Below are 24489 nucleotides of genomic sequence, written 5' to 3'. Positions count from 1 at the left end.
GAAAGGATTGCTTTAAGGTTACAAATAGTTTCCATGGAATTTCAATTTCTTACCTCATTTCTATGTCCCATAAAGTAGCATCATCACTTATCCAGGGATTGGAAGGTTCAGCAGGAGTTATAAATGGATCATATTCAACGTATTGGTCTGAGTAAGTTATTAAACTAGGACAGGGGAAAAAAGAAAAGAAAAGAACAGCTGTGACCTACATGTTTACATGTGAATTGGCAAACTACAATTCTTCAACAATTTTCTTTTTAGTTTTACATATTGGTCATATTTTCCAACAAGTACCTTGATGCTTTGCCCCATGACACCTCTTACACATGGAAGTTGCTCTCCAAAAAACTTCACAAAGCCACTGCATTGTCCTCCTTAAAACTCATGTCTGCTATGGTGCGTATAGAAAAACCCAATGATGGTTAGGCAGCTGGTGTGCTACGGCCAGGGCTTTTCACAGTGATCACGTCATTACTGTGTGCGCCCAAGTCAGTTGTATCCCCTTGTTGTCTCGTCTTGTACCTAGGCCTCAATCCTGCAAAGACTTCTGCACATGATTAACGTTATGCTCGTTGTGTACACACGGGGGGCGGGGGAATAGACTTTTTCAGGATCAGAGCTTGACTGTAAGCTCTTCACGGCATGAGCTACCTTTTAGCCATGTTTGTGCAGTGTCTAGCACAATGGAGCTGCAACCTCTAGATGCTACTGCAATACAATCAATAATAGTTGTATCTTTTAACAATCTAAGTTTCAAAAAATAAAAAAAATTGTGTACATGTTGGTAAAGCTCCATAAATTAATTTGCAAGCATCATGTGTGCTCTTGAGCAAGGAAGTTTTTGAGCTGTGTTTATACTAGAGCTGAGTAAATAATTCACAATAAGTTATTCAGCTAATTATATTCCTTTTTCTTCTCATAGAATATCGACCAGCAGATTGCAATTCCCCCAAGTATTACCTGAAATGATGTGATTAATATTTTGTTGAGTATTTTGTTTTTATTGCATATATTTTATATATATGCCATGTTGCTTACTTGTGACTGGTTAGATAAGGCACATATTATAGTTTCTATTCCTTGATTGAATGAGTGTGAAAGTACTTGCTGGGTATATAACTGGGGTTGCGGATTTAAAAAGTGGCTTCCACAAATACCTGCAGAAACAACTTGGGAATTCCTCTTGTGGGAACATGTTTGTGAGTAGAACTTGATCAATCAAATATTTGCAGTGGGGGAGGAGGGGAAATCCACAACATGAAGATGAGCATAGCTAAAGGAAATTCATTTAGCCCAGACACTGAATAGTCAGGGATATTTTTTTATTTTTTTCTTTGTGTTACAGAAACCAGAAAGTTGCTCTGACCTACCCTATTCACCACCCCTCCTCTTTTTTTGGTCCTAACTGTTGTCAGAAGGTATTAAAATCACACACTTTTGTAAATGTAGCAGGTTCCAATAGACCCTCAGGGCATCCAGTCCCAAGATGTCTTATTTCATTTCATTAATTACATTTCACGATTGTTGAGGGTTAGGGGTTGGAGGAGGGAATGGCATCCAATTTCAGAGAGCAGCAACAATCCCAGAGATGGATATGCGAGAGGAGGTCAAAAAATCAATCAGGTGCACTCTGCTGTGAAAGTTAAATGGCTCCTAATAAAATAATGAGAATGCATTGCAGGCGCCACAAGTCGTAGCAAAAAATAAGTTAAAATTAAATAAAACAAGATGGGCTAAGTGCCTTTTGCTGATTCAGCCTATCAACAGCAACTGGATCATTGCTTGTCTAGATGGAAGTTATAGGCAAAGGCAATCCTAAGGGAAAGAAATATAAACTAGAGCTTTTGGCCTTTCAAGTGATGTAATATAATTCTGGTAGAAGATGTAGTGGTTATGCTTCACTGAGACATGCAAGAATGGTGTTAGGCATTTCTTACATGCACATTCACAGGGATACTATTAATGCAGGGGATCCACAACACCCTTGGCATGGTTGACACCCATTTTGAAAGTTACAAGATACTGCTCCATGGTTTTGTTGCAGGTCACAGGAAATGAGTTGCCGTTCATTTGAAGAGGCCCAGATTTACTTCAGGAGTCATTACAATGGAATGGTGCTACAGGATGGTGTTGTATCAATACACAATCATGCAATGTCAGAATGCGAACAAGAAAAGCTCGAATGTTGTGGAAAGGAGTGGGTGGAATTTGAGACAGTAACTTTACTCAAGGTACCCAAATCCTAAAGCCAGCAGCGGTGCGCACAGGGGCGGCTGTATGTATTTTGCTGCCCCAAGCATGGCAGTCAGGTGGCTTTCAGTGGCATGCCTGAGGGAGGTCCACCAGTCCCGCGCCTTCGGTGTACCCAATGCCGAATTGCCACCGAAACCGCGGGACCAGCGGACCTCCTGCAGGCATGCCAACGAAGGCAGCCTGACTGCCTCCCTCATGGCAACTGGCAGGCTGCCCCCCGCAGCTTGCCACCCCAGGCACACGCTTGGTGTGCTGGTGCCTGAGCCACCCCTGGGTATGCAAGTCAAATGGAGAAAAAGGATGTGGAGGAAGGAAAGAGAACTCTTGCTACTGAGTATTTCTGGCACATACAGCAACAGAGCAATGTTTGCTCCCTCAGGAATTGCTGTGGTGGCTGGATCAACATAGAATCATGGAAACCTAGGGCCAGAAGGGACCTAGAGTGGTCAACTAGTGCTTCCCTCTGGACTGAGGCAGGATCATGTATGCCTAGACCATCTCTGACAAGTATTTGTCTAATCTGTTCTTAAAAACCTCCAATGATGGCAATTCCATAACTTCCCTTGGTAACCTATTCCAGTATTTAGCTATCCTTACAGTGAGAGTTTTTCCAACGTCTAACGTATATATCCATCCTGCTGCAGATTAAGCCAGTTACTTATGCCATATGACATTAGCCTTCTTGGCAACAAGGGCACACTGTTGACTCATATCCAGCTTGTCATCCACTGTAACCTCCAGGTCCTTTTCTGCAGAACTGCCACTTTCCGATGCACTGCTACAGGCTGGGGACTGGCTGGCTTTCTTCTGTCCTAAGTGTAGGACTCTGCACTTGTCCTTATTGAACCTCATCAGATTTCTTTTGGCCCAATCCTCCAATTTGTCTAGGTGACTCTGGACCCTATCCCTATCATCCAGTGTATCTACCTCTCCCCCCAGCATAGTGTCTTCCACAAACTTGCTGAAGGCGCAATCCATCTCATCATCCAAATCATTAATGAAGTTGTTGAAGAAAACTAGCCCCAGGACTAACCCCTGGGGCACTCCACTTGATACCAGCTGCCAACTAGACACTGAGCCATTGTTCTAGCTGGCTTTCTATCCACTTTATAGTCCATTCATCCAATCCATACTTCTTTAAGTTGCTGGCAAAAATACCGTGGGATATTGTATCAAAAGTGTTGCTAAAGTCAAGGTACATCATATCCACCACTTTCCCCATATCCAAAGAGCCAGTTATCTCATCATAGAAGGCAGCCAGGTTGTTCAGGCATGACCTGTGCTTGGTGAATCCATGTTGATTGTTTCTGATCACCTTCCTCTCCTCCAAGTGCTTCAAAATGGATTCCTTGAGGACTGCTCCATGATTTTTCAGGAACTGAGGTGAGGCAGACTGCTCTGTAGGCTGGCAGGCTCATATAAGAAGGGCTGTGATGCAGAGCAGATTCAATAGCTGTCTGGAGCTTGAGGGGAGATGACCAGTCTCCTAGCAGCAGGAAGGACCCCCAGCACCTGGGACAGAGCAGTGCTGCAAGCAGGGGCCAGGGGAGCTAGAGAGAGCTCCTGGTTGGCTGTTAGGGCCTGCAGGCTGAGGTAAAGGCAGAAGAGGGTTCTGGAGCTGTATGGGAAGAAGCCCTGGGATAATGAACTGCAGTTGCCACCAAGGGTGTGGCTGGACAGAGACTGCAGGTCCTGCAGAAGGGGGGAATACAGAGTATGGCACAGCTGGAGGGCAGTGTCACTGAAGAGGATGTCCCGGGAGTGGTGTGAGTCCTGGAACAAAAATGATGGTGGTGGGGCACCACTAGAGGAGGGCACCCTGCTGAGCAGACCTAATTCCCATGACAGCTGACAGGAGGCGCCACAGTGGTGAGTGAACCTCATCACAGTCCCAGTTTGGGATAGGAAAATTTGTCAAAATCTCAAAAAAAATTGCAGAACAGTAAAAGCATATCCTGCCTCACTCTATCCAGCACCTGATATGGAATCTGTTTATACATCAGACGCTAACTTCTTAGTGGTTCTGAGCAGCTGTAACACACATTGGGAGGCAGTTCAGCCTAGTGGCTAGAGCACTGGACTCAGTAGACATGGATACTATTCCCGGCTCTGCCACTGGCCTGCTGGGTGACCATGGACAGCTCACTTCACCTTCAGGAGCCCCAATTTCCTCATCTGTCAATGGGGATATTGATACTGACCTCCTTTGTAGAGCACTTTGAGATCTGATGCAAAGAACTAGGTAAGAGCTAGGTGTTAGTAGTAGTACTGACTTCAAAGGAAATTGCTGCTGCTCAGCTGGCACTGGATCCTGGATGGTGCTGATTGGCCTTAACTTCCACTGGCTTCAATTAGAGTTGAGGATGCTCAACATCTTGCAGGAGTGCTCAGTATCATGCAGGATTGAACCACCAGTGATGAGCTCATTTCATGATTTAGCTGCAAATGAGAAACACAGCTGCATAGGAGATTCAGGGTATGTCTACACTGCAATTAAACACCCCTGATTGGTCCGTGCCAGCTGGCTCGGACTAAGGGGCTGTTTAATTGTGATATAAATGTTTGGGCACGGGCTGGAGCTCAGGCTCTAGGACTCTGCGAGGTGGGTATTTCCTGTGGGAGTTAGATCACAAGGCACACGCAGGTTGAGTGGCTGGACTGTATTATGTCTTGCTAACACTCCAACTTGTTTCCCTTTCCCCCATCCCCACCTCCACCTCGGAGTTCTCTAGGGAGTGTCCTGAAATGCCTTTATACTGAACTGAAAAAATGCCAGTTGGTATTGCATAGGGTGCTGCTGTCATTATTCGGCTGTCTAATGGAGAGCACAGGAAGAAAGTCTCCGTTGTGCTGTAGCATGCTAAACTGCCACACTGTCAGCTGAATTAATCTCTTAAAGTGTGGACTTACTCTGACAGTGACTGCAATAATGGCACCTTCTTACTCAACAGAACTGGTCCTTGTGTGTTCAGCATTTTACATGCTGACTCGAGACACAACATTCCTTGTTTCAGATAATTGTTCACATCAGCTCATTCCTTCTCAATTGCCCTCTCCTCTGTCCAGCCATGCAACTCATCACCCCATTTATTATCTCCTGCTCTGGTCTTTGCACCTCATTTAGTGCAGTTCCCCATGTCTGGGATTCTCTTCCTGGCCAGTTCACTATGCCTCTAAACCCCAGAACAAATTTCAAGATTTGACTGTAAAAGGAACGTGTAACCCTATAATAACGTACCAAAGTAACCTCTGGGTTTTATTGCTGGAACTCTTGTCCTTCCCCCTGCCTGCCAATGTCTGCTACAGTAGAACCTCAGAGTTCTGAACACCAGAGTTACAAACTGACCAGTCAACACACAACTCCTTTGGAACCGGAAGTATACAATCAGGAAGCAGCAGAGATTAAAAAAAACTAAAAATAGCAAATTCAGTACAGTGCTGTGTTAAATGTAAACTAATAAAAAAGGGAAAGCAGCATTTTTCTTCTGCATAGTAAAGTTTCAAAGCTGTATTAAGTGAATGTTCAGTTGTAAACTTTTGAAAGATCCACCATAATGTTTTGTTTAGAATTACAGTCTCCATTCCCGAGGTGTTTGTAACTCTGAGGTTCTACTGTATCTGTTTTCCTTATGTCTTACAGTTACCTATGGTAAATAGTACAACACCTACTGACTTCAGAGGGGGCAGGATAGACCTGAGACTGTACACTTAAGGACAAGCACAATGACCTTTACTTCCTGGAGGTCTCCGTGCCTTAAACATTGTTGATAAGAACACTCTGGCTTGGCCTGACTGGACTGCATACGCCAAATTAATAGGACAAGAATATTTTTGAAACTAAAGGTTTTTTTTTGGTTTGAAAAAACTTTTTATTTTGAAACTTTAGTTAAATTAGTTTAGTTTAGTTAGTTTAGTTAAAGAAGGTTTTTGTTCCTGTTTTTTAATTGTTGAAATAAAAACAGAGCGTTTTGAAATTATTGAAACAAAACTTTTTTCTCCAGATTATCCGTTTGTAAACAAGTTTGAGATTTTGACTTGTTGTCCCAATTTTGGATGGGAAAACGTCTTGAAATCTCTAAAATTCTCATGGGACAGGAAACGATTTCCTTCCTAGCTCCAGTTGAAATAACTATTTACCTTTGAAAATCTTGGCATTAATAAATACTACTATTAATAATGACAGTTCAGCTCTACTTGAGGAACATGTATGCTCACTGTTAATAAATTAATGAGTTCTACTGATTTTATCCTTCAGAATTAATACAATTCCTGAAAAACTATAAAAAAAAAGATAAATTTGTTTGTCTACAAATTACCTGTATGGAGATTTTTACTGCCTCATGATATCAACATCCTTATGGTAAAATCTATGCAAATGACCTTTACTATAAAACACAAAATTCAGCTGCTAACTGCCAACGGGAAGAATGGATTAAAAAAGCCTAGAGTGTAAATATGGATGTGATCATTTTCAATACAGCAAAATTTCATTACATTTGTGCAAGGTCCTATGAAACATTTGAACATTTTCTTTTTAATTAGTTACACTGCCATTTAACTGGTTAGTTTTGATGACCCAACAGGGGATTTACTTTCAAGCATGTGGGTTCTTAATTTGCCTAATTCAGTATAAATATGTTGAAGGCAGGAGCTGATTCTGTGAAGCATAGCACTTTGCAAGGTAATGTCTTTTAAATTTTTTTAAACATGGCAAATTCCCAATATTTCTCAATTATTTAATTATTTTTCTATAAAGGACCAGCCTTCACCAGGTACTGCAAAAAATATAATCATCATTGTTCCGATGCTTTAGATTAAAGTACAGTTCTGCTCTGCAAAACAACTCTACATAGCATTATGGGGATCCCTATTTGTATCAAAACTTCCATTGCAAATGTTCTCAGTTTACAAGTAACTAAGGGTACGTCTACACACAGGATTATTCCGATTTTACAGAAACTGGTTTTGTAAAATAGATTGTATAAAGTCGTGTGCACGCGGCTACACAAAGCACAATAATTCGGTGGTGTGCATCCATGTACCGAGGCTAGCGTTGATTTCTGGAGCGTTGCACTGTGGGTAGCTATCCCGTAGCTACCCCATAGTTCCCGCAGTCACCCCCACCCATTGGAATTCTGGGTTGAGATCCCAATGCATGATGGTGCAAAAACAGTGTCGCGGGTGATTCTGGGTAAACGTCATCACTCAATCCTTCCTCCGTGAAAGCAACGGCAGACAATCATTTCGTGCCCTTTTTCCCTGGATTGCCCTGGCAGACGCCATAGCATGGCAACCATGGAGCCCGTTTTGCCTTTTGTCACTGTCACCGTATGTGTACTGGATGCCGCTGACAGAGGCGGTACTGCAGCGCTACACAGCAGCATTCATTTGCCTTTGCAAGGTAGCAGAGATGGTTACCAGTTTTTCTGTACCGTCTGCTGTGCCATTGTAAATTGGCGATGAGATGATGGTTATCAGTCGTTTTACTCCCCATCCCCCCCCCGTGAAAGAAAAGGGGAAAAAAATCATTTCTTGACTTTTTTCAATGTCACCGTATGTCTGCTGCATGGCAGCACCATGCAGCAGACATACGGTGACATTGAAAAAAGTCAAGAAATGATTTTTTTCCCCTTTTCTTTCACGGGGGGGGGATGGGGAGTAAATTGATGAGATATACCCTGAACCACCCCGGACAATGTATCTGACCCTACAGGCATTGGGAGCTCAGCCAAGAATGCAATGACCCCCGGTCATTCCCTCCTTTATGTTGTATCTAAAAATAGAGTCAGTCCTGCCCAGAATATGGGGCAAGTGTATTAGAGAACCAGTGTACTAGAGAGCACAGCCGCTTCATGTCAGATCTCACAGAAATGATGAGCTGCACCACCCGTTGCTTCCCTCCTCCCCCAACTCTTCTGGGCTACCGTTGCAGGGTCCCCCCATTTGTGTGATGAAGTAATAAAGAATGCAGGAATAAGAAACACTGACTTTTTAGTGAGATAAAATGAGGGGGAGGCAGCCTCCAGCTGCTATGACAGTCCAGGCAGGACATTAAATGGTGGGGCGGGGAGAGAGGAACCCAGCATCCTGCTGCTATGACAGTCCAGGCAGTACAGAATCTTTTCTTTAGACATGAAAGGGGGGGCTGATGGAGTTCAGCCTCCAGTTGCTATGATGAGGATGGTTACCAGCCGTTCTGTACCATCTGCCGGGAATAACCGGGAGTCATTCCTATTTTTACCCAGGCACCCCCGGCCGACCTCACCTGAGGCCAGCCAGGAGCACTCTCGGGATGATGACGAGGACGGCTGCCAGTCCTACTGCACTGTACCGTCTGCCACTGGGGAAGGGAGGGGAGAGGATGCTGCTGTTCAGTGCCCCAGCACCGCGTCTACCAGCACCATGCAGCAGACATACGGTGACATTGAAAAAAGTCAAGAAATGATTTTTTTCCCCTTTTCTTTCACGGGGGGGGATGGGGAGTAAATTGATGAGATATACCCTGAACCACCCCGGACAATGTATCTGACCCTACAGGCATTGGGAGCTCAGCCAAGAATGCAAATGCTTTTCGGAGACTGCGGGGACTGTGGGATAGCTGGAGTCCTCAGTCCCCCCTCCCTTCCTCCACGAGCATCCATTTGATTCTTTGGCTTTCCATTACGCTTGTCACACAGCACTGTGCTGTGGACTCTGTATTATAGCCTGGAGATTTTTTTCAAATGCTTTGGCATTTCGTCTTCTGTAACAGAGCTCTGATAGAACAGATTTGTCTCCCCATACAGCGATCAGATCCAGTATCTCCCGTACGGTCCATGCTGGAGCTCTTTTTGGATTTGGGACTGCATCGCCACCTGTGCTGATCAGAGCTCCACGCTGGGCAAACAGGAAATGCAATTCAAAAGTTCGCGGGGCTTTTCCTGTCTACCTGGCCTGTGCATCCGAGTTCAGATTGCTTTCCAGAGTGGTGACAGTGGTGCATTGTGGGATACCGCCCGGAGGCCAATACCGTCGATTTGCGGCCACACTAACCCTAATCCGATATGGTAATACCGATTTCAGCACTATTCCTCTAGTTGGGGAGGAGTACGGAAACCAATTTAAAGAGCCCTTTATATCGATATAAAGGGCCTCATTGTGTGGATGGGTGCAGTGTTAAATTGGTTTAATGCTGCTAAAATTGGTATAAACGCTTAGTGTAGACCAGGCCATGATGAGGATGACCCAAAGTACTGTTGTGACTGATCTTTCGCGGGACTTGTGGTATTATTGGGATGGGAGGGAAGGCATATCTGAGATGTTCCATCTAAGGTAGTATCAGGGCATTGCCTTTCGAACCACAACCCAAAGCTTCTCTGGAGCAGTACTGGGGCAGTTTCTTGTTCCTTTGTGATATAAAGGGCCTTGTTGTGGTGACGGGTGCAGTGTTAAATCGGTTTAACGCTGCTAAAATTGGTATAAATGCGTAGTGTAGACCAGGTCAAAGCTGCTGTTCTCTAACTGCCAGCCCTGCAGACTCACACTGGGATGATCAATTCAAGAAGGTTCTTTTCTGGCTCATGTTTCATCACCAGCAATAAAGATTCCACAGGAGAAATTGTACCATCATTTGCACCTGTGTGACGCTAATGCCTTAAAACGGTGCCTCTCAACCTTTCCAAACTCCTGTACCCCTTTCAGGAGTCTGGTTTGTCTTGCATACCCCCAAGTTTCACCTCACTTAAGCTACTTGCTTACAAAATCAGACATTAAAAATACTAAAGGGTCATAGCACACTATTATTGAAAAATTGCTTACGGTCTCATTTTTACCATATAATAATAAAATAAATTGACTGGAGTACAAATATTTTATTTACATTACAGTGTACAGTATATAACAAGTCATTGTTGGTATGAAATTGTAGTTTGTACTGGCTCCACTAGTGCTTTTAATGTAGCCTGTTGTAAAACTAGGCAAATATCTAGATGAGCTGACACATCCCTGGGAAGACCTCTGCGTAACCCAGGGGTACATGGATCCCTGGTTGAGAACCACTGTCTTAAAATAATGCTTGGTTTGCACAGGTGCAACCCTAGTGTCTTCACTGAGGTTGAAAAGCTGTAAGCGTGGCCAGAATCTGGCCCTACAATTGAAATTGCATTGGCAATTTTATAGGTGATGCATGATTCAAAAAAGAATCCAGCTCATTCTCCCAGAGTTGCTCTGGCTAACAGGAGTAAAGAGCAGTAAAAAACAAATTATTTTTCATACAAAATGAACTAGGAAATTTTGTGACTGAAATGGAACTGCTTTCATCCTTTGTACAGAGTCTTGCACCATAACTTTATGGAAAAATGTCAAATTTGATCATCTGAGATGACAAAAAGAAATACTAAATCAACAAGAGCATATTATAATAATGTAAATCAAGAAACTGACCTTTCAGCTACTTTGGACATTTTTAAACAGTGTCTGTCTATCTGCACATTCAGAAAGGTTATCTGAGGAAAGAGATGACGATTAAAAGAGATTAACAACCCAGCAGATCTAGAGCCAGGGGTGCTGGAGAGGCCAGGAGGGCAATTCTCCCCCCCCCCACTTTTTAACATGAGCATAGTCGGGTAGGTGCGGAGAGGTGGTGGCAGGGGCTGCGCTTCACAGCAGGGGAGCTCATAAGGTGATCAGCTCCCTGCCCACAAAGGGCAGTCCCTGCTAGCAATGTTAACCTCTTCCCAGTAGGCGGGGGTGAGGTGGGCCTTAGCCCTGCCTTGCCACAGGGCCCAGCCCCTTGCTCCTCCTGTTTCCCCCACAAGTTGGAGCCGGGCTGCGGTAAGAGCCCTCCAGAGAGCCCAGGACACTGTTGGGAGCCCAAGACCCACCACCTGCCCAGGGTGGCTGTTCTCAGGCATCCTGGCCAGGGGCAAGGCCTTGAGGGAAGAGAGGGAGCAGCGGAGGTACGGCCACAGTTGTGGCACCAGTGCCCCCTCTACTTCGACACAGGTTCCGGTGCTCCTTTCTAGAGCATCCACTGATTGTGCCACAATGCAGTCTTGGCTTTGCATTTCAAGTAACACATCAGCTTGCAAGGAATAACCATGTGTGAGACAGATTTACTTGCCCCTCCCTGCCTGCATTCTCTGGGTTGGCTGTAGGCTACAGGGATTCTGATCATAACTGCATTACCCCTTAATATTCAGCTCTTGCTACACATTGGTGGTACAGTGCCTGCCTTTCCCTGGGGGGTTCTACTACAGAAAATAGCTTTTATTCCTACTGGAAGTTCCCTGGAAGCCCTGCCTATGGAAGCAGCACTGAATGAGCAGAACCTCCAGCTGCTTTGGATAATCCTCCTCCCTTATCAATACCGCCTGCTTTTGGAGTATCCCTGGTGACCTGAAGGAAAGGCAAAACTATGGCTAGAGACAGTACAACACACATAAAATTCTTTATAAATTTGGTTTAGTTTTTGGCTGCAGGATGCTTGCAAACCCATCCTGATTTTTGTTGAATGCATTCATTCTTTGCAAGTATTTGCCAAATATTCTGGAACATAATTTTCAGACCGTGGGTCGTTCACGAACTGTTTGTGTTGCCTATTTGCTATTCATGGTATGTTGTTGGTCACCAAAGTCACATGGCATTGCATATGCTCCCTGATTGGATGACTGGAACATTTTGAAAGGTATAACTACTTAAAATAAACCTGCACAGAAAAATTTGTAACATTTTATGGGAAATGCTGTCTGTGAGTATGTAAGGTGAGTGGAATTTTGGACTGTTAATTTGAAAAAAGAGTATGGCATGTAACATTCATCTCAATGTATCTGCATGTCCCCTTTCATATTTAGCTTTTGATACGTTCTACTTTGTTCAAAGCATGCCAACATCACCTTACATTTCCATTGTTTTGCACCAGGAAACAAGCATTTTTCTGGCTCGATTGATATTTCAATACAAATATAAACATCTTTTTAAAAATAACGTACTCAGTTCTTGGAGGAGTTCTAAGATGGTCTACTTACTTTTTTTCGGAAGTCCTCTTTTGTAGTTTTTCGTATGGGTTGGGAGGGCATATGTACAGGGCTTTGGGATTGAGAATCTTCTGTAACCCCATATACTGACTGAAACAAATAACACGAAAAATTACAGAGCTTTATTGTTGCACACAAAGAAAATCTGTGCTTGAAAACAGTCAAGTAAGGAGCCAGCAACTATCTACTGTTACCTTTTCAAAGATCAATAACTCTTAAATCTGGAACAAAGTTAATACATGAGGTTGTATATACAAATACCTGAGTGGTGAGTAGCTGCAGCTGTGTTAATTGAAAACTGTGATTTCTCTCTGACGAGCCCAACTGAGAACAAATACAGATCTCGGCCTGATAATCAGAGGTACTTGAGAGGGTTTGTCTTCTGATTCCCTACCTTAGGGTATGGCTACACTTGCAGCCGTACAGCGCTCCCACGGCAGCGCTTTGAAGTGCGAGTGTGGTCGCGGCGTCAGCGCTGGGAGAGAGCTCTCTCCCAGCGCAGCAAGTACTCCACCTCCCTGTGGGGATTAGCTTACAGCGCTGGGAGCTGCGCTCCCAGAGCTGGGGCAGTGTTTACACTGGCCCTTTGCAGCGCTGTAACTTGCTGCACTCAGGGGGGTGTTTTTTCACACCCCTGAGCAAGAAAGTTGCAGCGCTGTAAAGCGCCAGTGTAGCCAAGGCCTAAGTATGTTAGTTACAAAAGTGAAACTTCTACATTTTATGAAACTCATATTTTTGATGAAGGCTTCATCTCTGTGAATATGCATCTTTTGACACTTACTTCAAAATTTCTCAATATCTGCTTGCTTATTATAAATTACCTAATTTTCAGTCAAGCACTCTTATCTAGATATAAAATAACTGTTTTTTGCTCTATTCTACAAGTCTATTGCATTTCCACAATGAATAGAGATATTTATATTTGAGAAGTGATACTTTGGTTGTTATGCATTTTTCAGGGCACACAGGCTTCAGGGAGACTGCCTTGTGCATGAAGTTATGTATGTGTGTTTATGTTTGTAGGGATCAGTAATTGAGATGGAGGGCAGGAAAAGATAGGGGTGGAAATCCAATTCTAACTCAATTGTCTCCTAAACATGATACTAAACAACTTTAAGAGAACTTCGGGAAATAACTTTTAATCCCGAGGCTTTGATACACTGAAAAAAGGGTTAATTTGGCATCAATGAGCCAAGTTTTCCAAAAACCTTAAAAAACAATAGTAACAACAAAACAGAAAAACACCATGAAATCACTGGTAGTGCATTTATTTGTCAGGTATTGAAGGCAATAGCAGGCATCTTTTTGTTCAATTAATTTTTTTATTTGATATTTGTATGAAACATTGAAAGGTTATGTCGTCATTTAATAGCCAGCATATTGATATGTTTGGGACCATCATTCTGATATGCAACAGTTCATTTATGTTTGCCTATATTTGTTAAAATGGGAGCTCCATGGTCATGAAATTAAAATGATGACTATCTCAGGCAAAAGAAAAAATAATCAGGTCTTAATTTGAAAAAGAGTGCTGTCTAGTGGCTACAGAACTCCCTAGTGCTGTTCTCAACTCTGCCAAGACTTGGTCTAGTACCTGTCCATTTGTAAAATGAAAATCATAAACTTACTTACAAATGTGGAGGCTTAATTAATATTTGTAAATTACTTTGAAATTCTCATTTGAAAGATGTAATATACTGTTAGTGTAAAACATAGTTGTCACTATTCTGAAAAAAAAACCAACCCTGACCTTTTTGACCTTCTGTGGGTTTTTCATACGGCGACACTTTCTGATGTCCATTTCTGTTGTGTTCACACAGCCTGGCTAAGAAAGGGACATTCATAATATTACCATTGATGTTAACAAAGTACATACCACCTCCTCCCCCTGGAAAGCAATGATAAAAAACAGAGTTTTTATCCTTTGCTTGCAGCATAAATATTGTTACAAAAATACATAATAGGATCTTTTTCAAGATGCTTTCTTTAAGGTGTGTACTATAAATCATATTTGTTAATCAGTAACTGAACATGTTAATTAAGTTGAATCTCAGCATCCAATTCATTTGCTCATAACTTCAGCATACAAATTCAGCACACAAATTCCTTTCAGGCTGAAATTATTTGGTCTCAACTTGAAGTTGAGTTTTTCTAGAAAACTTGAACAAAACTGGTTTAACTGCTTTTGAATTCTACTTATGAAAAAAAAAGAACCAATACACTTACACTATATGTTCAAATAAAAAATGTTGTGCATGCACAAATCTAAAACTTTTGAAACAATTTTGTTCAAACTTGGCTTGTTCTGAAGATCTCCTAATGGACAATTGAAATGTGAAGAAAATCTGTTCAGCAGTTTTAAAGCTAACCCTGCATTGTATCCAACATCACTTCACTAAGGAGCGTAACTTAAAAAGAGACTTACCACTGGCCTGTGCACATCCCAAAATGCTCTTTCTTGGCTGTCCAAAATTTTCCTTTCAGTTTTATCCTTTTTTCTGTCAATTCTGGGAAAATAAAGAAATGAAACAATCCACGACTTCACTTTTCTAACTTGCTCCCAGTTTCCCCCTGGATTTTTGGACTCGATTGACAGCAATTCTAGTACTTCTGTTCTAGTCACACATTTTTCCATACAGAAATGTCAGATTGCAGATGCCAAGTGATTTGTGTGGTCATTCCACCAGCCTGACGAAAGGGATCTTTTGCTTTTACTGAGAAAACTTTTTTGTTAACATCTGCTCTGCCCCTGGCAGCCAATAGCTTTCCTGACACCAGATTTCCCAGTCCCAGTCAAGCGGAGCACTTAAGTTGGTGCTTAACTTTAAACATGTGAGGAGTCCCCCTGAAGTCTGTTTACTTAAAAGTTACGCATAAACTTAATGGCTGTCCTGTATCAGGGTCTAACAAGTCAGATAAACACATGATTTCACAAAATTGTTCCACATGGGACATACTAACAGAATTATTGCAAATTTCTCATGGTCAGGTCCCCCACACCATAAATACCAGTAGCACCATCAAAACTGGCACTTTTAAGGAATTTCAGAAGACAAGTCAGAGACTGAATGGGACAAGGAGAATGAACAATCCCCTTTAAGCATAATGTGGTCCCTTCAGAACATGTTTGAAGCATATTGATGGAGGAGTGTGGTGGAAGCCTACACTGGCACTACATATGCTGTACCTGTTTTGTTCCTTTACAGAGGATGTCTGTTTCTAAAGCTCTCAATTCAACATCTTTATTTTAAAATGATAATTTAAAGTAGTAGTTGGGAGAAAACCCATCATTGTGGGGGTTATTAGTTATTTGTCTTTATCACCATCACCCCTTGTTGGAGAGGTTGCGATCAGTTGTTGATCCACAGCCAGACATATACACGGAATATAACATCAGCTCTTGGAACATAGCATCATAAGGCTGAGACAATGACCCAGATCCTTGGCTGCAGATGAGGAGCATACAGTGCAACCTGGGAGGGCGGCATGCAAAGGCTTTGTGCTGCTCCAGTTCTGGGTCACCTAGCATAAAGTTAGAGCAGCCTTCAGGTGGCTGTCAATGGGCCGAGGGCATGACAGCAGAGGATACGAGACTCAGGGCTTGTCTTCACTACTGGGGAGATCGACGCTGCTGCAATTGATGCAGTGGGTGTCAATTTAGCAGGTCTAGTGAAGACCCACTAAATCGACAGCAGAGAACTCTCCAGTTGACTCCGGTACGCCAGCTCCCCGAGAAGAGTAAGGTAAGTTGATGGGAAAGTGTCTCCCGTCAATGCAGCACAGTAAAAACACCAGGGTAAGTCGACCTAAGTTGGAGTGGCGTAACTTAGGTCAACTTACCCCCGTAGTGAAGACAAGCCCTCAGATTCAGCCCACTTTCTTCCAGCCTAGACCCTTATGTCAGACAAAGGTGAAGGGGATTGAATAGGAGATGTTATGCCAGCTTTACAACACTCGAAGATTCCCATGCTCATAGTGAGTAATCCTCCTGTGGCTGGTTATACTGACTTTAGGGCTGCTTTGTTCTAGTAATAAAACATAAAATGGTTGCAACAAAGTCCAGGATCTGGGTTTTTTTGTATATACAATCTCCAAGAATGTGCCATTGATGACAATTTTTTAAAAATTAGAAATACTGAATTATGAAAATACAACATAATTAATTGCATTAAAGCCATGATTTTCAAGCATTGCAACTAAATCCACTAAGCAGGTGGCCTGATTTTCAAAACACGAAGTGACCACAGCTCTCACTGAAGTCCACATTGAATATTACTGCTCATTTAATGTTGCCCAGGGCTTTGGCATATTCAGGCTACAGGTAAATGCACCAATGGAATTCTATATGCGAGATGGGGGAGGGGAGTACAAAACTTGATATGACAAGGACTGTTTCCAGATGCTTGTAGTTTTTCAATTTAAATCTTACTCTGCAGTGCTGGAAACCTAAGCCCAAACAGCACTGGAGTAGTGTCTGAAAACCAAGAAATGAAGCCAACTAGCAACAGGAAGTGAGAGCAACCAGTTGAGTTTTATTGCTCCAAGTGAATGAAATGGAGAAAAAGTAAACAAACATCATTGATAGTGAAAAGAAAACAAGACTTAAAATCCTTCCAGTTGTAACGATCTATGCTACTAGTGACAGAAGTACATAATCAAACAAAATTATGATTTTTATCTTGGCAGTGAACCTTTAAGCATCTCAAAGACTAATTATTATTGTAACTTCCAATTTTCTCATCTCATCAGAATACCAGCATTCTGAACTGAAATAATCCCTTAATTACCATGTTATTTTAAGGATAATTACCATGTTCTTAAATGGTCCATAATTACAATGTAATTACAGTGTTAATCAATGAAGCACTGCAAATATAGATACACACACTTGCATATATACACATACATAATAAGAAGTAGTAATCTCTTTTTATTTTGTAACATTTGTTTTGCTGTTTGATTCTGAAAGTGCAAATTCCCTCTGCTTTTTCAGTGTTTCCCAAGAATATAAAATATCCATATTCTGTATCACTAATATGTCACCTTCACCTTCCTCGTAGTTTTCATATGTGACAACTCCTTCTGCAACACGGACATGCAGACTTCTAAGCACCCCAGTTTCACAAACCCAGAACCATGCACATGTTGTGGGAGTAACAATGTCATGTTGCATATACTACTAAGAGACTGCACATTGTGACCATCAGTAAATAGAAGGTAAACTGTAGATTCCCAGTTCTGGGTGGAATGACAGGGGAAGGAAGGTAAAAAAAAAAGTACTCGTAAAATATGAGTAAGCCTTATGGAAGTATTACATAATAGTCCACAATGATTTGGTAGCACAAGGAGGTCAGTTCGTATGGATACAATAGAACTGAGTTTTCTGGGACTTGATTTATTCAGCGTGAAAAATAATTTGGGATATTTATAAAACAAATGTACTGTGTGAAGCCCAATTGCATAGCTACTGCAGAAATGGCAGCACTTTTTATCTTCAAAGTACACCTCTACCCCGATATAACGCGATCCTTGGGAGACAAAAAATCTCACCGCGTTATAGATGAGACCGCGTTATATCAAACGTGCTTTGCCCCCCGCTTCCTTGTTCCTTGGCCGCCCCCTTCAGAGACCCTCATCCCTAATCACCCCCAGGATCCCACCCCATACCCAACCTCCCTGTTCCCTGACTGCTCTGACCCCTATCCACACACCCCGCCCCCTCACAGGCACTCACCAGCAGCGGCAGGAAGCGGAGCAGCCCGGCTCCAGTCCGTTCCAAACTGCCAGCTCCCAGCCATGGCGCTCCGCTTCCCGCTATCGGTGAGTGTAGGGAGGTTGGGGAAAGGACGCCCCCCCGTACTCACCTGTGGCAGGAAGCAGAGCGCTGCAGCTGGGAGCTGGCAGAGTGGAGTGGGTTGGGGCCGGGCTGTTCTGCTTCCACTGCTGCTGGTGAGTGCCTGTGAGGAGACATATGGCGGGGGCCGGGATGAGGGAAGCAGAGCAGGCTGCTCCCAGCCCCCTGCTAATCTCCCGGGCCACTCTGGGACTGCGGGGCCCCCAAAAGTGCCCTCCCACAGCTCCTGCCCCCCAGATCCTGGGGGGGAGCTCCTGACTGCCCCTGAGACCCTCTGCCCCTTATCAACCCCCTCAGCCCTGGCCTGGCCCGACACTCTTAACACCTGCTCAGAGCAGCATGTCAGAGCTTTACCATGTTGTATGCGAACCTGCCTTATATTGGGACATGTTATATCGGGGTAGAGGTGTACTTTACAAACATTAACTCATACACCTGCCTGGTAGGTATTATTCTTCACACTTACACCGAGTGGGAAATTGAGGCACAAATGGCAAGAGACTTGAACATGAGCAAGAGGCTCAGGAGTTCCTGGCTTCCAGACCTGCGCACAGATGATTAGTCTCATCTTTATCCTGGCATTTTTTCCTCACGGTATGTGATCTTGTGAATTAGCCCTATGCTGTTTCCAGTGTGACAGTGACTAGAATTTGCCAAAACTAAACGCGGGATTTATTGATAAAGGCTTTAACTGGGAAACACTGTCTTAATCCAATCCCCTTCCCCAACAAAACTCTAAGGACTCCTCCAGTTCACTGAACTGAGAATAACTTACTTTACTTGGGCCTCTGCTTGCATAAAGATGAATTCCCACTTCCTTGCAAAAGCTCTCTGCAGTCTTGCTAGGTTTTCCTGATAAGAGAAGCAAATAAAGAGAACAATTAATCACACTAATTACAAATGAAGTTTAAGAACTAAATTATTGCATCATTTTTTTTAACCTGGAAAGCTGGAAATTAATATTGGTAAATTGTCTCAATAGGCAAAATATGAGATGAATGTGAATGCAATGGTGTGTGTCCCCCTTTCAAGCCACCACATAGCAGAAACAGGAAGAACCAAAGCAAGAGTTGTAACAGGGTGTGAAACAGACTGCCAGTGCTCTACTAATAAAACAGTGTTGGACTTGTTTTCACGTATTCCTCAGTGTACTTTTCACTGTGAAAGTTTTTGGAACTGACAACTTCCCATTCTGATAGCAGCTGACTGCTACCTGCATGCTTTGCTTTTGTGGGCTGGCTGGGTGGGGAAGGAGGAAGGGTATTCTCTGGCATTACTTGTTTCATAAAGGATGACCATCCCTCAGTTGTTCAGTGGATTATTAACCCTGAAGGCATTCCACAGTGCAGCGTACTGAAGTCTGGGTATTGTCAGGGCAATTCATGAAAGGAAACTGATTATTTGTCAGGAAAATGGAAATAACTAGAGATCGGCCCAAGCTGCTTAAGTCTGGATCCAGATCCAAATTTTGTCTGAGTCTGAGGTACAAAAGAAAACTTAACTATGCCCACTGTATATTGGTGTAAATCAGGAGTAACTCCACTGAAGTCTATGGAGTGACACCAGGTAAATCTGGTGTAACTGAGAGAAGAATCAGGCTTATATTTGGCCAACAAAGGGAAAAAAATATAAGGGCACCTGAACTTAATCTTCCAGGTCATACTATGGTTTACCAGTAGAAACATAGGGACCTTATGAATGTGCATGCAGAGGAGTTGGTGCCCTTATCAGCTTCCTGTCTCTCATTAAGAGTGCAAGTTTGCAATTCAGACGTGATCTCTAATCATGTAATAAATGAGAAAATGACAGAAAAATCAAGATCTAATTGTTTGCCATCATTAGAGCATTACTATTCTCAATAGACACTTGAATGCAAAAGTATTTAGTACTGTAGCTTCGTTGCATGAGTGCAAGTGTGGGTGCTAATGCTGGTGCTAAACAGGCCTTTTGTTTTTTTTATAATGGATCCTTATAGAATTTAGTTAGTCAGGTGACTGAGTGATTATAATTTTTTAAAAATAATGAAACTGGAGATATGCAGAAGCAGCAAATCAGCAAAAGGATATACAGTGCATGTGGATTTTAATATTCCACAGCTTGTCTGCTGTTCAAGGGTAGCATTACTGGGATGGAATCTGTGGCCTAAATCCACAAAGGAATTTAGGCTCCTAACTGCCACTTTAGGTGCCTAAGTCCCAAATTTAGATCCTCAAAATCACTGCCTGGTTGCTGCCTACCCTTGAAGGGACTTACTTTCCCTAGTTGCCTACATTTCTGCTAGCAAAGTCCCCTAGGGCCGGAGGTCTAGGAAGTTAGTAGGGAGTAAGTTAGGGTGTGAATTTAAAGTGCACTAGCTATTCTGCACTAACTCCCCATGGGGACACTCTTATTTCACACTAGAAGTTCCTTTGTGAGGTTTAGCTTAGTAACTTAAAAATGGATAAGCTACACTGCACAAAGGCACTGTTAGTGCAGAGTAAGGGTGCCCACACGGGGAGTTCATGTAGAATAGCTAGTGCATTTTAAAGTCACACCCTAGCTCAGGGGAGGCAACCTGTGGCACGTGTGCCAAATGTGGCACGCAAGCTGATTTTCAGTGGCACTCACACTGCCCTGGTTCTGGCCACTGGTCTGGGGGGCTCTGCATTTTAATTTAATTTTAAATGAAGCTTCTTAAACATTTTTAAAACCTTATTTACTTTACATACAATAGTTTATTTACATGTTATAGACAGAGACCTTCTAAAAACATTAAAATGTATTAACTGGCATGTGAAACCTTAAATTAGAGTGAATAAATGAAGACTCAGCGCACCGCTTCTGAAAGGTTGCTGATTCCTGCCCTAGCTTATTCCATGCAACTTCCCATGAAGAAAAGCCCTTTCTTTCTTCTGGTGGCTATGTGCAAATCTTCCTAAGTTCTGACGCCACTGAGCTGCTCAGTGCTGAAGCATCAGCGGGATCCTCAAACTAGGCATCTAGCCACCTACCTCTATTGGATCAAGCTCTGTATAAAACACAGGAGGAAGAGGTGGTGCCCTTATAGCCAAGAGCCCAATGGATAGAGCACTCATCCTGAATGCAAGAAACCGGGGTTGAAATCTCAGCTTTGCCAACTGGGAACAGGGACTTGAATGCAGGTCTTCCACCTCCCAAGAGACTGCCTTAACCATTTGGCTATACAGTTCTCTGGGATGGGCCTTTTCCAATCTCTGCTGTTGAATTTTTTCCATGTTTTATAAAATACACACATAGACATTGGAGCAGGGACTGGAGCCTGAGTCTCTCTGGACATTGTGTTACCTGCTAGGCAAGAGAGTTATGCTTACTCTCTCTCTGGCCCAATGAGAGATTTAGATTGGTGTTAGAGCAGAATTTAACTCAGTATACTGTCGCTAGAAAATACAGTCTACTGTTATTTCCTACTGTACATGGAAAGGCAGTCCCTATGTGGATTCAGCAGCAGCATGATTCCAGTCAGGCACTGAAGGCCATATTTTGTCCTTGGTGTATTTATATATCATTCCTATTGTCACCAACAAGTCTTGTGTGTAAGGATCCAATGGAGCATACATAGTCTCTTGTGTGCAAAAGCAATCAATAGAGGGTTCTTTCTTTATCTCTAGTCAGTACAGGGCACATCTGTGGCATGATGGGGACAGGCTAGGCTATGAATTAGATATATTAAACAGGTCACTGCTAGGTCACATTTGCTCCCAAATTTAGATTTTATAACAACGAGGAGGGAGGAGGAAATTAGTTTTGTTTGTTTGTTTTAAAACAAAACCTAAGACCAATAAAAATGATTTCATAAAATTAAAAAACATTTCTAATAGAAACAATTTTTCAAACAAACATTCCACTGAAGTATTTGAAACTCAACCACTACTCTGTTGAGCTGGTAAAGCAGAACCTGAAAATTAGATTGACTAGAGCCTGATTATAAACAAAAGTGCAGTTGGCTAGAATGCTTTCATTGCCTACATTCAGAGTAATACAAAAAGTGAATGACTTGTAACATAGGTTAAGGGCATTTTCACATGTCTGCTGTTTAGCCTGACAATGCCTCTTTACTAAACATAGCTAATGCCTGTATATGGAATTTGGAAAATTTAGCTCAAATTCATTTTTTTGTAAATCGTTCCTTTGAGAGTCTACAAATATGAGATATGCATCAGCGGCAATGTAATTGTCCAAGAATGCTAACCTTGTAATATATCTAAACATTTATCACCCCACTGGCTCCTGTAAAGACAAAAGCTAACCAGAAAAGCAGCCCCGTGTAAGCTCTTGTGCAACTTGCCTCAGATCTCTGAAGGAGTATACTGTGGATACTTAAAGGTGAGACACTAAAATGTGTATCAAAGACATCCTCGTTTAGGAGTTTGACGTTCTCTCAAGAATTAACCAATAGAATCTTTTGAAAATAAATAAAATAAAATAATAAAATAATGGTGATAATAAAATAGAGAGCTCACTGCTAAAGGTGAATTCAAATCACTAAGAAGAAAGATTCAGTTTTTGAAGAAAGCATTGCTCCCCACCCCATGAACTGTAACATCAGTATACCTACGGCTTCATAATCCGCCAGCTCCAGCCTAGCTTTGTTCTGCATGGTCCGCTTGCAAAGATAGATGGCTAAGGGGAGAGCCATAATGAAAACAATTCAGAAAAAGGCAGTTACTACAGGATGAAAAAAAAACAACCAAAAACATTGTTGTGCATGTATTGTTCATTCACATAGTTAAACCTGACCTTAGGCATGATACAGCTAGATACCTAGCTAGCATTTCCTGTGCACGGTAGGGGTCTCAAGTCTCACGGGAGGATATAACCTTTAAAGATCTGGAGACATCTCAATTAATAAGCATGAAAAAAGCCATTTTATTTAGATTCAGCTCTGCTTGCATTTTATGGGCTATATTATGGCTTTATCAACAAAGCCCTGAGTATGGGGAGGAGCCCAAGGAGGAGTCGAGTCTCAGAAAGGCATAATTGCTACTGGGGCTGGTGAAAGATGCTCTCATCAGTGCATTGGCCATGCTCCACAGCTGGTGTGGAAGGGGTCAGAGCCATCACCCTGTTGCCTTCTCACCCCCTTTTTGAGCATCCTTCTCCCAGCTACAGCACAGAGAGTGAGAGGACTGTTCTTGCGAGTGGCCCTGTATATCTTCTGCATTTCCTTCCCTTGTTTACTGAAAAAGTATTCAGATTATTAGGGTGACCAGATGTCCCGATTTTATAGGGACAGTCCCGATTTTTGGGTCTTTTTCTTTTTTAGGCTCTTATTACCCCTCCACTCCTGTCCTGATTTTTCACACTTGCTGTCTGGTCACCCTACAGATTATTGATATGAAAATAAAAATTTGAGCCAAATCCTGAGAGGAGCTGAGTGCTTCTTTCGATTTGATTCGTTGCTTTAAGATTCATCAGCTCCATTTGCTTATTCCCATTTAAAATCATTGTTTTATCCAACACAAAAACCAGTTACCATAGCAATTGCTGTGAGTGTATATACTGGGGGTTGATATGGGCCCAGTGTATTCTGTACCATCCTGCATTCTGAGGCAGTTAGCATCAGGACTTTGCAACTGGCCCCTCACTTCTATTATGGATTGAAACCAGAACACGGACTCTCACCCTACACAGGAGCTGTGTCAAATTCAGATTAAGATCCAATTTACATAATATGGACCCAGGTCTCCAATCTTTGGGGTCTTTGAAACCTGAACCTGGATCTGAATGTGGTAAAAGTCCCTATTTTACACCCTCTCCTAACCTCTTTCAGGGATGGATACAATCTGACCCATAGTCTATAGAAGAACCGCTCAGAAAATAGGGTTTTGTCTGAGGGCAATTACTTTTTTCATCAAAATTTTCAATAGAAAATGTCAACTTTTCATTGAAAAACATAGATTTCTGATTTTCTGAAAAAATAAAAATGTTGAAACAGACACTTTCCACAAAAAAACCTTCACTTATTTAAAAACCCAATTTTCTGTTAAAAATTGACAGAATATTTTCAACTACCTCTACTGAGGAGATTCAGATATTCCATTAGAGGCACAGTGACCAGATTGGATTAATTCAAGTATTGTTATTCTTGGTATTTACATATTTCAACAGTAGTTTCATCTGGAAGCCATTTACAGGGTCAAAATAAATCCAGATCTAGTCATCTCAGGGTATTTCCACATTCCAGGGACTGAACTATCATCAGAAGGCCAGTTTCAGCCCCATCAATGTCTCTGAAGCATCAAAAATGCAGGTAAAAAAAATGTATAGACAGCTACTGAGACTTCAGTTTTATTTGGTATAGCTGAAAACTGCCACTTTGGGCTTTATTCAGGATTCTGAAGAATCCACATG

General features: G+C 42.4%; 1 protein-coding gene across 1 annotated transcript in view; it reads right to left on the bottom strand.

Annotated features, from left to right (window-relative positions):
• RGS6 (regulator of G protein signaling 6) overlaps positions 1-24489 on the bottom strand; it is a 492500-nt gene that overhangs the window by 86521 nt on the left and 381490 nt on the right. The window contains exons 7-13 of the mRNA XM_050953554.1: positions 22694-22758; positions 18896-18972; positions 14692-14773; positions 14017-14091; positions 12258-12356; positions 10675-10736; positions 54-164 (exon numbers count right to left, since the gene is read on the bottom strand). Coding sequence (XP_050809511.1) covers positions 54-164; positions 10675-10736; positions 12258-12356; positions 14017-14091; positions 14692-14773; positions 18896-18972; positions 22694-22758 — 571 coding nt within the window. The remainder of the gene's footprint in view (positions 1-53; positions 165-10674; positions 10737-12257; positions 12357-14016; positions 14092-14691; positions 14774-18895; positions 18973-22693; positions 22759-24489) is intronic.

The sequence above is a fragment of the Gopherus flavomarginatus genome, chromosome 5, assembly GCF_025201925.1.
Source record: "Gopherus flavomarginatus isolate rGopFla2 chromosome 5, rGopFla2.mat.asm, whole genome shotgun sequence".
NCBI classification, from domain to species: domain Eukaryota; kingdom Metazoa; phylum Chordata; order Testudines; family Testudinidae; genus Gopherus; species Gopherus flavomarginatus.
This window is presented reverse-complemented; position numbering and strand designations above follow the sequence as displayed.